This window comes from Urocampus carinirostris, chromosome 9 (genome assembly GCF_059441175.1).
Source record: "Urocampus carinirostris isolate Australia breed hairy pipefish chromosome 9, RoL_Ucar_1.0, whole genome shotgun sequence".
Classification (NCBI taxonomy): domain Eukaryota; kingdom Metazoa; phylum Chordata; class Actinopteri; order Syngnathiformes; family Syngnathidae; genus Urocampus; species Urocampus carinirostris.
In genome coordinates this window covers 28,671,376-28,689,201 of record NC_142357.1, presented here as the reverse complement: position 1 = coordinate 28,689,201, position 17,826 = coordinate 28,671,376, and the positions used below count along the sequence as shown (strand labels likewise).

The following is a 17,826-nucleotide window of genomic DNA, read 5'->3' as shown; positions in this document are numbered from 1 at the left end:
CGTCTTTTCCTTTCCAGCTTTTACTTGTTGGATCACCACTTTGGAATGAGATGACTGGGGGAGGAAAAAAAGCATTTTTTTCTTACTCAGTTCATCCAAAATCTCACAAAACATAATACCGTAAATTCCGGACTATAAGCCGCTACTTTTTTCCCTAACTTTCAACCCTGCGGCTTATTCAGTGATGCGGCCAATTTATGTAATTTTTCTAGCGCACGCTAGCGGCGCTCGAGTGTTGCTACCATTAACTGCCCTGTCAAAGCTATATTATTATTATTAAAGCTTTGAAAACTCTCTCGGTGTACCGTCTTTTTTCGTAAATATGTGTAACCCATGTATAATATGTATTTGCAACTGTATATTCTTGTAATGTATTTATTTGTATTTATTTTAGACACTTATTCTGATACGGGTGAACAAAAAATGAGGGGCGGAACAAACGCGGGGTACCGAGTTTAAGTGGGGACCGCTAAAGGTGAGGGACAGACAAGGAAAGAAGAGGAGGTAAAAAGTTGGTTAAAAAAAAAAGGAGTTGCGTGAGTAAATGTGTTCATCTGATATATTTTTCCCACCCTTACTTTTGGAAATACACACTTTTTTCCTTGGATTACTTTCAACGGGACCTGGACTCTGCAGGTCTGCATCAAACCTTAACTACAGGTATCATTTTCCGTTCATTTTGCCGGCTGTGATTGTTGGACTGTGGACTTCAATGAAGGACATTTAGCCTTTTGGTGACTTTGATGTGCTAGGTCCTTAGCTTGGCCCTTTTGTGTACTTTCTATGAAGTCACCATCTTTGATTTTTGCATTTCGGAGATGGAATATGAGCTTGCTCTGTCCACTCCACGCATCGGCCCGGTATTGCAGTACCTCCGGGAACGGTGCATTCGCAATGATCGCAGCATGGCTTTAGGACTAGGACCTTAGCTTGGCCTTTTGGCTGAGAGTAAGTGTCCCGGCTCCTAGGCTTTGTAGCGTATTATGAACTGACCGATAACGGATAATGGATAATGAATAACGAAGATAGATCAATAACCCTTAAAAACCCCAAAACCCCATTTAGTTTCAATCGCGGGACTTGAAGTCGGGTTTGGGTTCATTTTTTTCTGTGTTTCATGTTTAAATGTGGGCGCATGCGGCTTATATACAGGTGCGGCTTGTGTATGTACAAAATCTGTTTTCCTCTTAAAATGTGGTGGGTGCGGCTTATAATCAGGTGCGCTCTATAGTCCGGAATTTACAGTAAGTCAATTACAGAATGAAATATTTTCTGATGTACATATATTTCAGGACGGTCTACAAAAACACAATCTTGTGATTATATATATTTTACGACACCAAACTGTATGTAACATCCTGCATGCTGACATTTCTTGTGTAAATATTGTGTAAATTATTACTATAACCTCATCCTCCTTGTTTTATAACCTTATCTTCTCTGTTCTTTTATCTTCTTGTTTTTTTTACCTCACTGTAAATGTGTGAAACTGGAGTGTCATGCCCAATTTTGTTGTCACAATAGGTTAACCCATTTTGTAACAATGACAATAAAGGTATATTCTATTCTATTCTATTCTATATAATATATATTGCTGTCACCATCAAATTACACAAATTCATTCCAATCTAGATCTATATTTATAAACAAATCAATAGGGTGAAAAAATATGTTGGTGATGATGGTGAATATTAAACACAAACTAAATAGAGATATAATCAAAAGGTGATAACTTTTGATAAAAACACAAAATAGACATAACTGCACAACTCATAGTTAGGGCAGACAAGTGGGAGTTTTTATGCTGGAGGTATCAGGCTCAAGCTCCTGTACCTTGTCTTTTTAATGCAAAGATCAGGACACTCATGGTGGTCCTGCTGCCTGGGGGCTGACCCCCTAAGTCAGCAGGTTCAAAGATAGATTTTCATAGGATGGAAAAAATACACCGCAGAACAGTCAGTTGTCAGTTGATTTTTAGTGATAAAAAACAATTATTAAGGAAGAGGGGTAGAATCAAATACGTATATGCTTCTTCCTATTCCTTTTCAGACAAGTTACGTTCACATTGGGTTTTTTTTAACGTTTTTTTTTTGTTTTCTCATGTTCAAAATAAAATCCTAATTCGTTCTTTTATTATAGCCTATCTATCCAATTTTTAATATGATTCCATCGTATTTACATGTTTATCCTGGAGGGCTACTTCTTGTTGTAAATGATGTATACTACATTGTAATTAATGACAATAATAAAGAGTATTTTATTCCAAATGAGCCCTAACATTTACAAGTGAGTTTAATTAATCATTTCTTAAAAATACACTTATTTTTTAATTCTTAGTTGCAGTATGTGTTTCGTTAACAAAATATAAGTATTATCATTCACAGTGTTTTTCATAAATTTTTAGGAAGAAATAAGATATTATTATTTTCGATTTTGGGGGTAATTTATTGAATATATTTTTATTAGTTTTCTGGTTATTTAAGTTTGTTTTTAGAGCTTTTTTAACGTTTTTTTCCCTTTTTCATGGGGTTATAGTTTGGTTTTGTAATATTGTGCCCTGTGTTTCTAAAAAGAATGTTAACAAATTATTCAGGAAAAAAATGTCCTAATCTAGATTAAAGAAACAAAAAATGGAGGGGTAATTGACATTAAAAAATACAAAAAACAGTTGCCCCCCCCCCCTTAATAGAATAAACAAATTAATGAATGAATATATAATGTGAAAGGTGGGGAAAAAATAAAAAAAAATAATATGAAAACGTTAATTATTCAGGAAAGCATGCAAAAGACACCACCCTTAAAAATATAAAAGGTGCAAAAGAAATCTAAAGAAAATAAATACACAAATAAAAAATTAGAAACAAATCACTTATTCAGGAATAGAAAAGAATCTTAAACAAAATAAAGTGTGGAAAAATTTATTTGAAAAAAATAAAGGTTGAAAGTGAAAGCAAATTCTTTAAAAACTATAGATTGAAAATATCGAGAAAAAAAGAAATAGGATTAGAATATGAAATAAAAAACGTGAAAAAATTTAAGGGAAAATACCTTAGAAACTCAGCAAATTAAATGTTTACATAGACTTGCCCTCTCTTAGCTCTCTGATTTGATTTCCCCCTATGTTCCTGCACGGAGCCTCCGCTCGAAAAATGCTGTTCTACTTGTGACTCCAAGAGCCAAGAAGAAATCTCCAGGCTCGAGAGTGTTCTCCATCCGGGCCCCGTGCTGTGGAATGCTCTGCCTCCGGAGATAAGATCTGCAACCTCAGTGGAAGTTTTTAAATCTAGATTTAAGACCCACTTCTATTCAATAGCTTATGATTGATGCCCACCTCATATTTTTATTTTCCTGTCTTTTTCCGACTGCCTGGCTGAGAAGGACCATTTGAGATGACTCAGCAGACCAGCGTCTGGACCTGGAGCATGTTTTACATATTGTTAGTGTTTTTTATTGATTTTCACTATGTTTGTGTACTGTTACCCAATGCTAAATCTATTGCACCCTGGTCATCCTGGTATGAGGGGATTACCACTTGTGAGGCCCCTTCTCAAGATTTCTCATTTTCCTCGTGCTGAGGTTTTGAGTTTTTCCTTGCCCACATGTCGGTTTCAGATCAGGGGACGGTGTAATTAGGGGCCTTTTGAGATACTTAAGGGGTATACAAATAAATGTCACCTCACTTTAATTAAAAAAGGCAGACGACAAAAATTATTTATCTTGAAGAGACAGTGTGTAATATTTAGTGGCTCCTAGTGGTACAAGAAAACCTTCATTCAGTAAAAAAACCATTTATGAAACAGTTAGGTTCCGGACGATCGTTCGTAAGTTTAATGTGTTCGTAAGTTGCTTCAGTGCTATATTTTGTATGTTCAAGGTTTATATAAGTATGTTTAAGGCTTGTATAAGTAACCTGTATTGTTTTGTGCTAACATAATAAACATTTCATAAAATAATATGCTCTATAAAGATAAATAAAGTTGAGTTTAACTTTTTTACCACCAGGTGGCTTACACATACACACTGTCCCTTTAAACTTTCATATCAAAGCAGGGGCCTCAAATAGTCCTCCCGCAGGAAGCAATTGGCCCCCGGGCCTCGATTTATTTCTTCGACGTGGGGCACACTTTTAAATGATTCATACAATTGTCTACCTTCTGTGCAGTGTAAATAATAAGCTGGCGATTGAGTTCCAATGCACAGTAGGTCATCCATACCCGTCAACCTCCAGAGCTCTATGCCCTTACAAACTGTTGTATTTTCCCTTACAAAATACTAAATAATCTTACACCATATGTTTTTTTTCAAACGTGTTTATTTATGTAGTTTAACATGTTATATTCTACATGTGTTTCGTGATATTATATATATAGTTCATTAACATTTTGTTGTGAGATACTGAGTTGCTCGACATGAATGAGGTTTATTATAAAAAAGGTTCAAAAATGAAGTCGCTTGGACGTTCACTATAGAAAGAAAAAATACATGCAAATATAATTAAGTAGAATAATACATTTTCTTATTCAAATTATTAATTCATTTTCTGCATTAAATTATTGTTGGCAATATACTGATTAAAGGGATAACCACAAACCTGTCTTTTTTAATTTTTTCCTTTTATACTTCCTTTTTTTCTTAACTTCTTATACAACATCATTATTCGTAATATAATGCATCAAATCGATAGAGCCGTTTGAGAGCCGGCTCTCTTTAATGAGTTGAGCTGAAAAAGCTGGCTCTCTAAAAAGAGACGGACTTCCTTTCACTACACAACTACCACGGAATGATGCATGATGGGAAATACCCAGGCGGCAGATGCATGCGCACAGTAACATCAAACCGCTCGCTTCGTTTGCAACGAAAAAAACGAAACCGAGATATAGGCTACCGCGGCGAAATGGTTTGTCTTGATTGATTTGCCGTTTCGTGATAGTCGGTGTATACCGGATGGTACCCATAATTGACAAATTTGCGTTTTTCCGTACAGATTTCCTTGTACGACGTACACGTCTTAAAATGCATAATAAACGTACTTTGTACGGCAAAAACGTACAGGTTGACAGGTATGCGGTTTATTTCTTCGACGTGGGGCACACTATTAAATGATTCATACAATTGTCTACCTTCTGTGCAGTGTAAATGATAAGCTGGCTATTGAGTTCCAATGCACAATAGATCCCACCCAAAAAGGACTTTGTGTGATTGCTTTGTCAGGCTCATTGAATGAATGAATGAAAACTTTATTTGAACATTAAAATAAAAACAGAACAAAAACAATAACTCAACAACCAAACAAAAACAATAACTCAACAACAAAATAACGTTGCATTATATGTTCGGAAAGGCAGCACGGCGGCGGCGCATGTGCGGCACAGTTCATGTCTTGGGAACCTCCTGTGTGGGTTCAAATCCAGCTACCAGCCTACCTGTGCGGAGTTTGTATATTCTCCCCGTGCTTGCGTGGGTTTCCTCCGGGCACTCCGGTTTCCTCCCACATTCCAAAGACATGCATTTCAGGTGGATTGGCCGGTCCAAATTGTCCCTAGGTGTGAATGAGCGAGTGAGTTGTCTGTCCCTGTGTGCCCTGCGATTGGCTGGCAACCAGTTCAGGGTGTCCCCTGCCCACTGCCCGATGATTGCTGGGATGGGCTCCAGCACCCCCGCGACCCTACTGAGGATAAGCGGTGCAGCTAATGAGATGAGATAACAATCGTTTACCTTCTGTGCAGTGTAAATAATAAGCTGGCTATTGAGTTCCAATGCACAATAGATCACACCCAAAAAAGGACTTTGTGAGATTGCTTTGTCAGGCTCATTGGAGGTAGGGGGGATGGGGGGCGTTCTGTCAAAAGTCAGTGACATTAAAAGAAGGGCGGACGGTGGTGGGGTGGGGTGGGGTTAACTCCTATAAATAGTTGCACACTTGGCACAGAATCGCAAAACAACTTGACAACTTTCCAGCATGAGCACCAAAACCGAGCTGCCAATCTGGTTCCAACACGCAGAGGAGCCTAAAAACTGGATGTGCACCGACTCCCTGCGCGCATTACTCCCGACGCCGGAGACGCCGAGTTGCGCACACGAGGAGCCTCCACCTCCTTCTTCTCCTTCGCACTTTGGCCCTCAGCGGCACCGGCGCGTGGCGGCGAACGCACGCGAGAGGAGGAGGATGCACGGCCTCAATAAAGCCTTCGACGAGCTCCGGAGCGTCATCCCTTCGCTGGAAAACGAGAAGAAACTATCCAAGTACGACACTTTGCAAATGGCGCAGATTTACATCACGGAGCTTTCGGAGCTTCTGGCCGGTGTTGTGCAAAACCAGGATAAGAACTGCAGGAGGACTGAGCAAGAACCCAAGCGCATAACACTCGGGAGCAAAAGTGGGCGAGGTGGAAGCAACTCTTGCCACTGCAGTGATGGAGAATCGAGTCACCTGAGTGACGTGGAGGAGACTCAAACCGGGGGACGTTTGAAAACCCCGCCCAGTGAACGATAACTGGAGATAATGGAGCAGAAACTGGATTCTATACTTTTCTATACGAGCCTATGAAATCAATGGAATGTCGTTTGATAATTTAAAATATATATATATACGTTACATTTTAGATAATAGAGTACTTTTTTTCTATCTCATCTGTGGAGCAATTTTTTGTGTTGGAGTTCTACAAATAATTCGTGAAATGTTCCTTTGAAAACAGAGTTGGTTAAAGGGACAGTGTGTATTATTTAGGGCCCTATTTGTATAAGCCTTTTCGACTCGTGAATTTTCATTTGTGCCCAGAATATTCTGTAATATGCTGATCTCTCTGCTTTCAATTCCCTTTTCTATGATAGTTCATATGTGTTTGCCAGTTTTTAGAAGTCTGGGGCCATATTTACATACTACAGCCCCTTTTCATCCTCCAAAAACGTGCAATTAGAACCATACACAGGGTAGGATATTGAGATCATACTAATATTTTATTCCTGCAGTCCAAATTATTAAAATTGCTCAACTGCTACTTAAGGTCAACAAAAACATAGTGCCGATGGGCCAAAAACTCCATGAAAAGCATTGATTTAAGAATGAATGAATGAAAACTTTATTCGAACAATAAAATAAAATAAAAACTGAACAAAAACAATAACTCAACAACAAAATAATGTTACATAATATGTTCGAAAAGGGGTAGTAAGAAGCAGATTTTCCCTACCCCTTCATCTTCCCTATTAAATACACTAATTATATAACCGCAATAGTAATAATATTAATAATAACAGTTATGATATAACAATAGCAACAAACCATAGTTGTCTATTCCCAATCTCTCGTATCACTCATACCCCATTTTCTTCATCTCTGTATTCTGCCGGTAATGTTTTTTTGTATTTAAATTGAAAAGAGTGAATAGTTGGACATTGTTTGATCTCGTCTTGTAAATTGTTCCAAAGTTTGACTCCACACACAGACACACACATACTATTCCTGGTGGTTCTCACCTTTGGGATTATGAATTCACTTCAGCCCCTTAGATTATAATTTCCCTCTTTCCGAATGAATAATTTATGGATGTTTTCTGACACTATGTTTTTGTTGACCTTAAATAGCAGTTGAGCAGTGAAAGATTTTACTAAATCATCCAATTTTAATAATTGGGACAGCAGGAATAAAATATTTGTATGATCTCGATATCTTACCCTGTGTATGGTTCTAATTGCACGTTTTTGGAGGATAAAAAGGGGCTGTAGTGAACTTTTGTCATTATTGCCCTAGACTTCTAAAAACTGGCAAACACATATGAACTATCATACAAATGGGAATTAAATGCAGAGAGAGCAGCATATTACAGAATATTCTGGGCACAAATGAAATTCACAAGTCGAAAAGGCTTATACAAATAGGGTCGTCCATAAACGTAAGAGACTTTGTGTATTATTGAACGCCTCTTAGTAGGGGGCAGGGTTTGGGTAGGGTTACTTTAACTGGATTGTTTTCAATTACTTTTGGATTACTCCAATACCAAATATGCTAATAAAAGACAAAAGAAACTAAGTATGAATAAAATTACTAAATTTTGTGCAGGCTTGGGGAGTAACAGAACACATGGAACGGCAACAATGATGTTGGCAAGCTGTTTGGATTTATTTTCATTTTGTTTCTGTGCATTTTATCTTAGTTTTGCCGGAGATCAAAGAGATCAAAGCCAGGAGAGAAAGCTTACCACGTGTTGTGAGTCATCATTTTATTTATATTTAGTTTCTTTTGTCTTTTATTAGCATATTTGGTATTGGAGTAATCCAAAAGTAATTGAAAGTAATCAAGTTAAAATAACACTACCCAACCCTGGTAGGGGGGCTGTACATCGGAAGTATTTTGTTAATAAAAATATATCAATTTAAATCGTAAACAAATAATCTTGAACATTCGATTTTCAAAATACCTATCATTTGTGAAATTTTATTCTTATTTGACTCAACATGAGGCTCACCTAGAGAAAGCTGACCTAATTGCCCGCCATCTTGCTGCTACGAGTACTCCAAAAAAACCTCACAAAACGATGGCCAATGTTTTAAAGTAAAACAATGCTTTTTGGTCACTATCAGACCCCGTAGCTTCCCGGTGCTTTCAAACACTCATTTAAAGTTGCATTACACAATACAGCGACGTTTCGTGTTTAAATAATGCATACTGTCCCCTTTAAGAGTTGAGCACACAACAATATAGTGACGAAAAAAAAACTTGGAATGCAGTACTTCATTGTGTTCTTCATTCTGATTGGCTAAACAGTCTCAATTCCAGTTCACATTGTTAATTACATTTATTATTTGACGGCACAGTCGTTATTTGTAAAAGGAATAATAGAGTACTCTTATTTGTTTAAAAATGATCGAGCCTGTAGAAAATATTTGATATTTTGTTTTAAAGTATAATAGAGTATTTAATTTTATAAGAGTTTATAGGCGTCTACTTCACAGATTTTCCCTAGAACTGGTTTTGGAGATGAACAATTCTGGAATGTTTTAGTCAGAGTAACCGCTCAGGGGCCTTTTTATTTTTGCACTTTATTATCTTATGATCGGTCTCTCCATATTGTTTTTTGTACAATAAAAAGAAACATGGAGTTGTAATGTGTGTAAGTCTGGTTTGGATATGTACAAATTGTATTTCGGTCATGTTTAACCCGTTTTTAGCCCGCTCGCGAGATTTCAGCAGTACAGAGTATACTGGTATTTAAAATTGTTCCTAAAAAATACTGGTTACATCCAATTATAGAGCGTTATCGGTTCCAAACAACCGGTTGAAAATCCATTACATTGGCGCCATCTGCTGCCGAGACGGTATGTAATTACTGTGGTGTGCCGGCTGCCAAAATTGTCCTACTCTCTCCCGGACTGCTACCTGCTCCAATGCCAGACATTGAATTATACTAAAAATAGCATTTACTGGAAAAATGGGCATCCGCTAGAAAAAATGAGTACCTGCTGGTCACGGTGGTAGGTACAGGCGGCCGTAAATCGAGGTCGGAAATCAGATGTTTGTCGTGGTTGCCATGGCGCCCAATTGGCCGCGCCCTTGTGTGTCACTGTTGCCATGGTGCCCAATTGGCCCCGCCCGTGTGGCGCCAGCTGCGGATTGTTGAGAGATTGGCTTTCTGTCTATATTAAGCTTAGCTCTCTCTTGCTTCCTTTGTCAGCCCGTCAAACGAACTTCTGCCCCGCAAGACGTGGGTTCTGACTCGGTCCTGTTTTCTTGTTGAGATCTCCAGTTCGGTATTGTTCCCGTTCATTTTTGTCCCGTTTAATTTCGGGTTCCAGTTTTGTTTTCGTCTGTTTTTGTCCTGTTGTTATTTTCTCCAGTTTTTGTTCCCGTCTAGTTTCTCCTGTTTATTTTCGATATCCTGATTTGTTATCTATTTTGTCTGCCCAGTCCTGTCCGGTATCAACTCGGGCAATTGGAATCAATCTCGGCGGTCTCTGGCTTCCTGTCTTTCCACGCCAGACCGGCTGCCTAACGTGCATGACTCTCCATTTCCCGTAAAATAAAGGCTTGTGTGAGAACATCACGCGATTGGGTCCTGATCCTGTTCTGGTTCTTGACAATGTAACCTGCTGCCAAAGGTACAAATCAACAAAGTGAAACTATTTGCGCTAAATTCTCAACTAAAATGAAAAATATTTGGTTTTCCATCAAAAGTCAGGTGCAAAAAATAAAGTTTGTGTACAGTATTTTTGGAATTAAAAATTTTAAAAAGCAAAAACCTTTATATCCTGATCTCATGCCTCTGACTTACTATAAATGGCTTTACAGTAGAGGTTGTATCCTGTCCTGAAAAAATCAGTAAAGACATATTTATTAAAGTCTCTTCTGGGAATTAAATTTCTCCTCTCTGTCTCGTTTTACTCAGTCATAATTGCTTAAATTCTGCCGGTGCTACCAAAATTCAAGTCTGAACTCTCATTAAAGCAGATTTAGGCCTTTAACTTTTGAGTTGTTTTAACCTTTAAAGTACATACAAGAGCTACCGTAGATAAGGCTAGAACTTAAATTGAAACAGCATTATAAGTTTAACTTTTAACAGTAGCCTACGTAGAAGTGCTACCAAATTAAAAATAGAACAAAAATTAAAGCTGAAGCTGATTTAAAGTTTTATGATTGAGTTATTTAAAAAAAAAAAAAAAAACTTTTTCAGTACATATCAGGGCTGTTATAAAGCTTGGACTTGAATTAAAGTCAAGTCAAGTCAAGTCATTTTTATTTGTATAGCCCTAAATCACGAAGAGTCTCAAAGGGCTTCACAGATTGTTACACTATATTACACAAACTATTTTCAACCGACAAGAGGAGTAGGTTATTCGTATGCAATGGAGTAGAAGTGAGTTTTAAGTTTAGATTTAAACATTTCCACTGAGGTTGCAGATCGAATCTCAGCAAATTTGAATTATTAATGCTTTAAAAATATTCATTACTGGTGTGTTGGTTGGATTCCTTAACAACTAGGGCCATAGGGACACCATTACCTGTGGTGTGCCTTGCGAAATTACAGCCTGGTGGCGCCCATCTCTCACCAGGCCAACATATATTTCCACCTGGTCTTTTTGCGTGCTAGATGAGTGTGCTCATCACTGCACTACAGAAACATTGAATAAGGGAAGGAGGTTGTTCCCCAAAATCTCACAATACACGGCCCCAGTCATGCTCTCTTTAATGCAGTGCACTCGTCCTGTCCCATGTGCAGAAAAATACCCCCAAAACATGATGCTACCACCCCTATGATTTACAGTAGGGATGGTGTTCTTCGGATTGTACTCTTCATTCTTCTTCCTCCAAACACGCTCAGTAGAATTATCACCAAAAAGTTCTATTTTGGTCTCATCTGACCACAAAACCTTCTCCAAATGTGTCATCCAAATGGTCATGGGCAAACTTAAGACAGGCCTTGATATACGTTGGTTTAAGCAGGGGAACTATTCGTGCCATGCCTAATTTAAAATCATGACGTCTTCGTGTATTACCTACAGTAACCTTGGAAACAATGGTTCCTGTGGTGTGTCTTGGGCAAGTACAGCCGAGTGGCGCCCATCCCTCTCCAGGCAACATATGTTTCCACGTGGTCTTTTCGCGTGCTAGGTAAGTGTGCTAACCACTGTACAACAGAAACTTTGAATTACTGCCGTCAAATTAAATATCTTACTAAAATCAAAACCAGTTTTAAGGCATAGGTTTCTCATGTTCGGCTTGAACCTTTAAGTTTTAAAGTACATATCCAGATAAAATAAGAGCTTTACCATAATTTAAAGCTGCTTTGAAGTTTTAACTCAGGTACAAGTGATATATATGGTATGGTAATGTTACAAGATGATTCCCCAGGGCACAGTCCACGGGGGCAGGAAGGAAGGAGGACAAAGAACTGGGCCGACAACATCAAGGAATAGACTGGTGCCTAAATCAGGCCAGGAACAGTCAGCAATTGAGAAAGCTGCCCAGAGTTACAAACCAGGGATCCGTGAACCAATTATATACAGTGGAACCTCGGTTTTCGAACGCCTCCCAGTTGGGACAAATCGGTATTCAACCAAAAATTTCGAGAAATTCTTGCTTCGCTGTTCGGTCAAAAAAATCGGAGTTCGAACGCCGGTACGCTAGGGTGCGATGCTGAGCGGTGTACGGGTGTTTTAGCCCCTAATTATGCCTCAGAAGAAGGTCGGTGAAAGCAGGACACCACAAAGGTAAGAAATCCTATTCATAATCCTTTTTTAAATTTTTACACGTTCATGTTAGCGTAATCTTTCGTACGGAAGATTACACTAACGCGAACGTACGATTAGCCTGGGTTAGCTTCATGTTTACGTTCATGGTAAGCATTCAGGGTGTTGGAACGGATTAAAACGATTTTACATTACTTTTAATGGGAAAAACGATTTCGGTGATTGAACAAATCGGTTTTCGAACAGGGTTCTGGAACCGATTATGGTCGAGAACAGAGGTTCCACTGTATTGCGAACATACTGAACTCACTAGTGTGACTAAATAAGATAAATGATTTCACACGCATATGAGCTAGAAGGAGTCTCTCCAAGTTAAAGAAAACAAATAAATAGCTAGACTCTCATAAAGCTAACGATGCCGTACGGTTATCCGTCACATTTAAAGTGGCTCTTCCTACTCTGCTAATAGCCTATCGGGACAACAAATGCAAACAGCCTCTGTGAAAGAGAGAAGCACTTGGAACTTTTCCATTTCTTAGAAGTGCTTCAGTGCCAGCCCGCGTGTCAAATTGGCCCAAACCTCAGCAGGGGGCCCCACGTCGGCGTGAGGGGCCGATGACCTCCTGGTTTTCTCATCTCCATCTCCTTGATGTCATCCACGGGCCGGATGCTGGAACTTGCTGAGACGCCACGCCGGCATCCAAGGGAGACTCCGCGTTTTCTATTTCAAGGCTCCCACCTTTATTTTCCCCGTCATCTTCTTGTCATCCATGACATTCTCCAACCTTTGAGCGATGTGCCCCTCATCTTCCAATCCGGCGCAGTTTGCCTTGACAAAATAAAGCAAATACTACAGAGGCGTCATTATAAGAAGACCTGGAATACGGTCAGGTAATGACCTTCTGAGGGAGCGCAGTCGCTGGCTGCAGGAATTCGCTCTAATCCTGCAGAGGAATCCTCCAGACGCAGAAATGGCTTCCTACAAAGCACTTAAATCCTGCACGAGCTGTTCCACGACGGAGATCGACTTTCAATGTAAAAATCAACGTAAAATAAAATAATGTTAAGCTGACAAGATGTCGGAAGCGTAGCCAAAAACTGTGTTGGGTTTTTCCTTTCTATTTCTTTTGGCAACCAAAATGTAATTGCATCAACACTGCCACGGAGGAGCCAGCAGCCATCTGCTCGACATTGCGCCCAAATATGATTAACATTAAAGAAGTTTCTGTACTCCACCTGTGTTAAAAGAGTTGTACGGAATTTGTTACTCTGCCGCCATCTCCTGGCTCATAGTTAGGATCTCAGCCTCAGTAAGCTGCGTATGCATTTCTTAGACACTCTCAAATACTCTTTTTCGGTTTTGGTTTTGGTTTTGATGTTCGGATTTTACTAGAAGGCCTTTTCTTACTTTCACCATTTTCATGCTACACTGACCAATAGAAAGGAAAAAACACCCTGCTGGGATGTCACTCTCCAGCATCCCCCATCCTGTATTCCTCAAACTGAATGTATTCCGACCTGAACAGCTCTGATAAAAGTAATAAAGGCATAGTGGAGAATAGAATATAAGCGCTCTTTTAACTCAGTTAGGTATTGTTAACACATCCTTAAATATATAAATTCAACTTTTTAAGGACACCTCAAACAAGGTATCCAATCTTTGAGATATGAATTATAAATGATGGATTCTGCTAGGGGCAGCACGGCGGCACAGTGGTTACAGCGTGTGCAGCAGAGTTCTGAAGTCATGAGATCGAACCTCCTGTGTGGAGTTTGCATGTTCTCCCTGTGCCTCCGTGGGTTTCCTCCGGTTTCCAACCACATTCCAAAAACATGCATTACAGGTGGATTGGCCGGTCCAAATTGTCCCTAGGTGTGAATGAGCGAGCGAGTTGTCTGTCCCTGTGTGCCCTGCGATTGGCTGGCAACCAGTCGAGTGTGTCCCCTGCCCACTGCCCGATGATAGCTGGGATTGGCTCCAGCACCCCTGTGACCCTACTGAGGATAAGCGGTGCAGATAATGGATAGATGGATTTTTAATGTAAACAAATAATAATCCTAAAAAGAGTTGTTTTAAAAATATTCAATTTGAGTCAAGATTGGACTGTTCCAGTACATGGGTTTACCTATTTCCTACGTAAAAGGAACATTAAGATTTGACATCTATGGCTGTCATTGGCATTAGACATGTTGAAATTTGGCCAAGTTCAAACAAGTTGACTCAAATGACTGTAAAAAAAAATTCAAATTTTTAAAAAATTCTTATTATGGTAAAATGGCCCATTTTCACGATATATAATTAATAAAACAGCACACTAGTTGGTTTCAACACATGTTCACATTTATGGCTGTCACATAATTAGATCTGATAATATAATTTGAAGTGGATCAGGAAAAAAGGCGATTGTGTTGAAAACCCTCGAACATCGACCACCCTCCAAACCATCAAAATAATATGCATAGAATTAGTAAAAACATTGTTTTAATACACCAACTCTCCCAAAAAATGGCATCTAAAACATCTCAGAAGGCAATTTTTTAATCCCTATACGAAACTAATATAAAATCAGTTTATATTATATAGGATATAAAAATCAGGGTATTTTTTTCTTTAACCCCAAAACTGGGAAACTGTATCTTGAAAACCTGCTAAATTGAGCACTTAGTTTATAAAAACCTAGGCTGTCTTATGTTGTCCCGAAAATCATCATAATAATAATAATTAAAAAAAAAAAAAAAAACATTCTGATTCGGTTTAAAAAATTGGGACCATTGTGTATAAAACAATCCCCAAAAATGTGTCTCCCAGAAAAAAACAAAACAAGAAAATGTGATGCATTATCAAGGAAAAATGAAAATGTGTCAGTTTAAAAAAAAAAAAATGTTGCAATTTTGTAAGTCCTCCACGGGCACAAAAATATGTTGTTAAAACATATCAAAAACATGTTTGATTGTTTTTCAAAAATCCAAAACAAAAAACGAAAATATTGGTTCATTATGTACAAAACTGGGAACTTTTCTATTGATCAGCCACAAAATGGAGTCATTTTTTTTTTCAAAACAACCTGAGAAATGTCACATTCACGAAACAAAGAAACTGATTTTTTTTTTTAAATTGTGGCATTGTGACCAAAAAAGTTAGCTAGCCAAAATATCAGTTCTGATTTTTGGTTATGAGAATTTATTTTTACCCGTTTCCCACCGTCCAGTCAGGATAATCAATCGTTTTCTTCTGTCGAAAGTCGGGCGTGATTGACCAGGATGCTTCTGCAAACACAGGACACGGTAAACATGAGAGTGAACGCTCCACCTTCTTATCGCCGTTTTATGGCTTCTAAAGAAGGCGCAAGAAGGCGTCGGCACAAGAAATTAGAGAAGTCACAATTTAGGAGTTGGAGCTTCCTCAATGGGCTATCTTGCCCACTGTACCGAGGAAAGCTCGTACTGGTTTACTGCTTATCTGTTTTAAACACAAACACAATATAAACCTGTTATAAAATCAAGTCCTTGTAGAGGATTGTTTGAATAAAGTCCGACTAAGTCAAAATGGTCATTGGTACGGTAACATGCAGGTAATATTCGATCGGAGACAGACTATTGCCAGTATTCTGATTATGTAAGGCTATGTACTCTAATCCTTCGATACTCTGCAGCCTCAGTGCATCATGGGTTGGAAAATATTACGCAATCCATTGTAAGGATTTTTCTAGCTTTAATTTTGAAAATAAGTAGGATGCAAAAAATTGGTGATTTTTTATTATACTTTGCCATTGGTATGGTCAAAAATAATATGCTTTTGTTCCTGGAGACATTCAAAGATATCTCATGCAGGACTAGTGAAATATTTGATTTCAGGCAAAGGAAAGACAAAACATAACTATAGCAATATTTTTAGCAATGTTATATTATCCTAAGCTGTCGGCTAATACAGCAATGAAGGAAGATAGGAAATCTATTTTTTTTTTTACTTCAGATATGAATTATTCTTTACTGCAATCGGTAAAAAAAATCTGCCTCTAGGTGTTGCTTGTGCTCCACCGTAAATCTTGTTATTTCTCTGAAGGATGCTAGAAATTCCTACACTTTCAATTCCTACAATTTAAATCACGTTATCACTTCAGTTATTTGAGTTCTGATATGAATAACTAATCCTAAGAAAATGGATTCAATGAACCAGGCCGATTGACATAGCACACACACAATTTATTAACACGGGGAATTAATGATAGAAAGAAAAGAAGGGGGGAAGGGATTGGAGATTATGGGAGTTTTCGACTGCTGAAAGTTACTAGCACCAAAAGAAAGTTTCCTGCTCTAATGTTCGTAGATTGGGGGAGATTCCCTTGTACAAAAAAACACGCTCATTCCGAAGAACCAGCAAGCATGGTGTTAAATCTGGAACCGTCTTCTTACTTGATGTTGCGGGGAGATTCGGTCTTGTGCTCCAGATGGTAGCCAGGTATGGCCCACGTGCTGAACTCAACATTGCAGTGCAGGCCGGCACAGCTGCGCCACGCGGCCGTCATGCGAGGCAGTAGATAAGAGGACGAGCTATCGAATAGCTTCTCTTTTGAAATGGGCCAGGGACACCTGACCAGATCATGCCTCTTTGGGCATGGTCCTAGATATCTGACCACCGGAAGATGGTATTTGAAGTTGCTAAACTTGTTGGAAAACCAAAGAACTGAGAAATTTGCGTAATGATCTGTACTTGAGAGTGCCCAGCCAAACGACATAATTAAAAACGGTGAGAACATTATTTTATTAATACATAGCCTTGGATGTTTTAATTACCTTCAAAACTTCATGTTAGAAGATTTCATTATGGTACTTGATTCACATTCATCTTTTTCGGCCAATTGCAGGCTTTGTTTCGCCCCTTTAGCCTATGCGAGCCTGTAAATGATAAAAAGGATCCGCCCCCTTTACCTCCGAATGACTTTAGCCAATAGTGACTGATTCAAATGATGATTGACACATTGGTTAGGAAATGAAACGGCGGTATATAAATTCCAGCATACACTGCGGACTACTTCGCCTTCGGGGGGAAATCTAGTCGGCGGCTGCTTGCCTTAGTTGCAAGACTTTGCGACTTAATACTGATCCATATATAAGGCGCACTCTATGATAAGGCGCATGGTCAGCTTTTGAAAAAAATAAAAGCTTTTAGGTGCGCCTTATAGTGCGGAAAATAGGGTATATGCATTCAAGTAATACAATTACTTTTGAACAATCTCAGTTATTCCGTTCGGGATACTTAATGACCGTGAAACACCCTCGATAGTAGTACATGGAAGAATAATACTCTCTGGCTTACTTAAAAAAATGCTACAGTTGTATCCATTCATGTTTAGTGTAAGCCACATATTAGCACACCTTGTGAGCAGACGGTACACGGCAATGGAGTGAACTTCTGGAAACAACCTCCCTTTTGTAACAATATTGCTGTTGCTTCGCCCTTGTAATTGAAATACACATGCAAACAGCATGTGTATGGAGTTGTTTGTTTTTAGGCATGTAAACATTTCCTTCGGATTGCTCCAAAAATCCGTTTTTCTATCCTCGTTGGACTATTCCCTGCATCTAAACACAGTCACGGTCATCAAGCAAGCATTTTTAGAGGGCCGTTAGTTTTCTGTAAAA

At 38.7% G+C, this 17,826-nt stretch overlaps 1 protein-coding gene and 1 pseudogene across 1 annotated transcript; both read left to right on the top strand.

The window, feature by feature from the left end:
• The first annotated feature begins 756 nt into the window (after positions 1-756).
• Positions 757-894, top strand: LOC148359994 (U2 spliceosomal RNA; annotated as a pseudogene).
• A 5,047-nt stretch (positions 895-5,941) lies between these two features.
• On the top strand, positions 5,942-6,493 carry atoh1b (atonal bHLH transcription factor 1b). Its single transcript, XM_088343849.1, has one exon. It carries the CDS (start codon positions 5,960-5,962, stop codon positions 6,491-6,493), a length of 534 nt encoding a protein of 177 aa, XP_088199975.1. The 5' UTR covers positions 5,942-5,959.
• Positions 6,494-17,826: the final 11,333 nt, after the last annotated feature.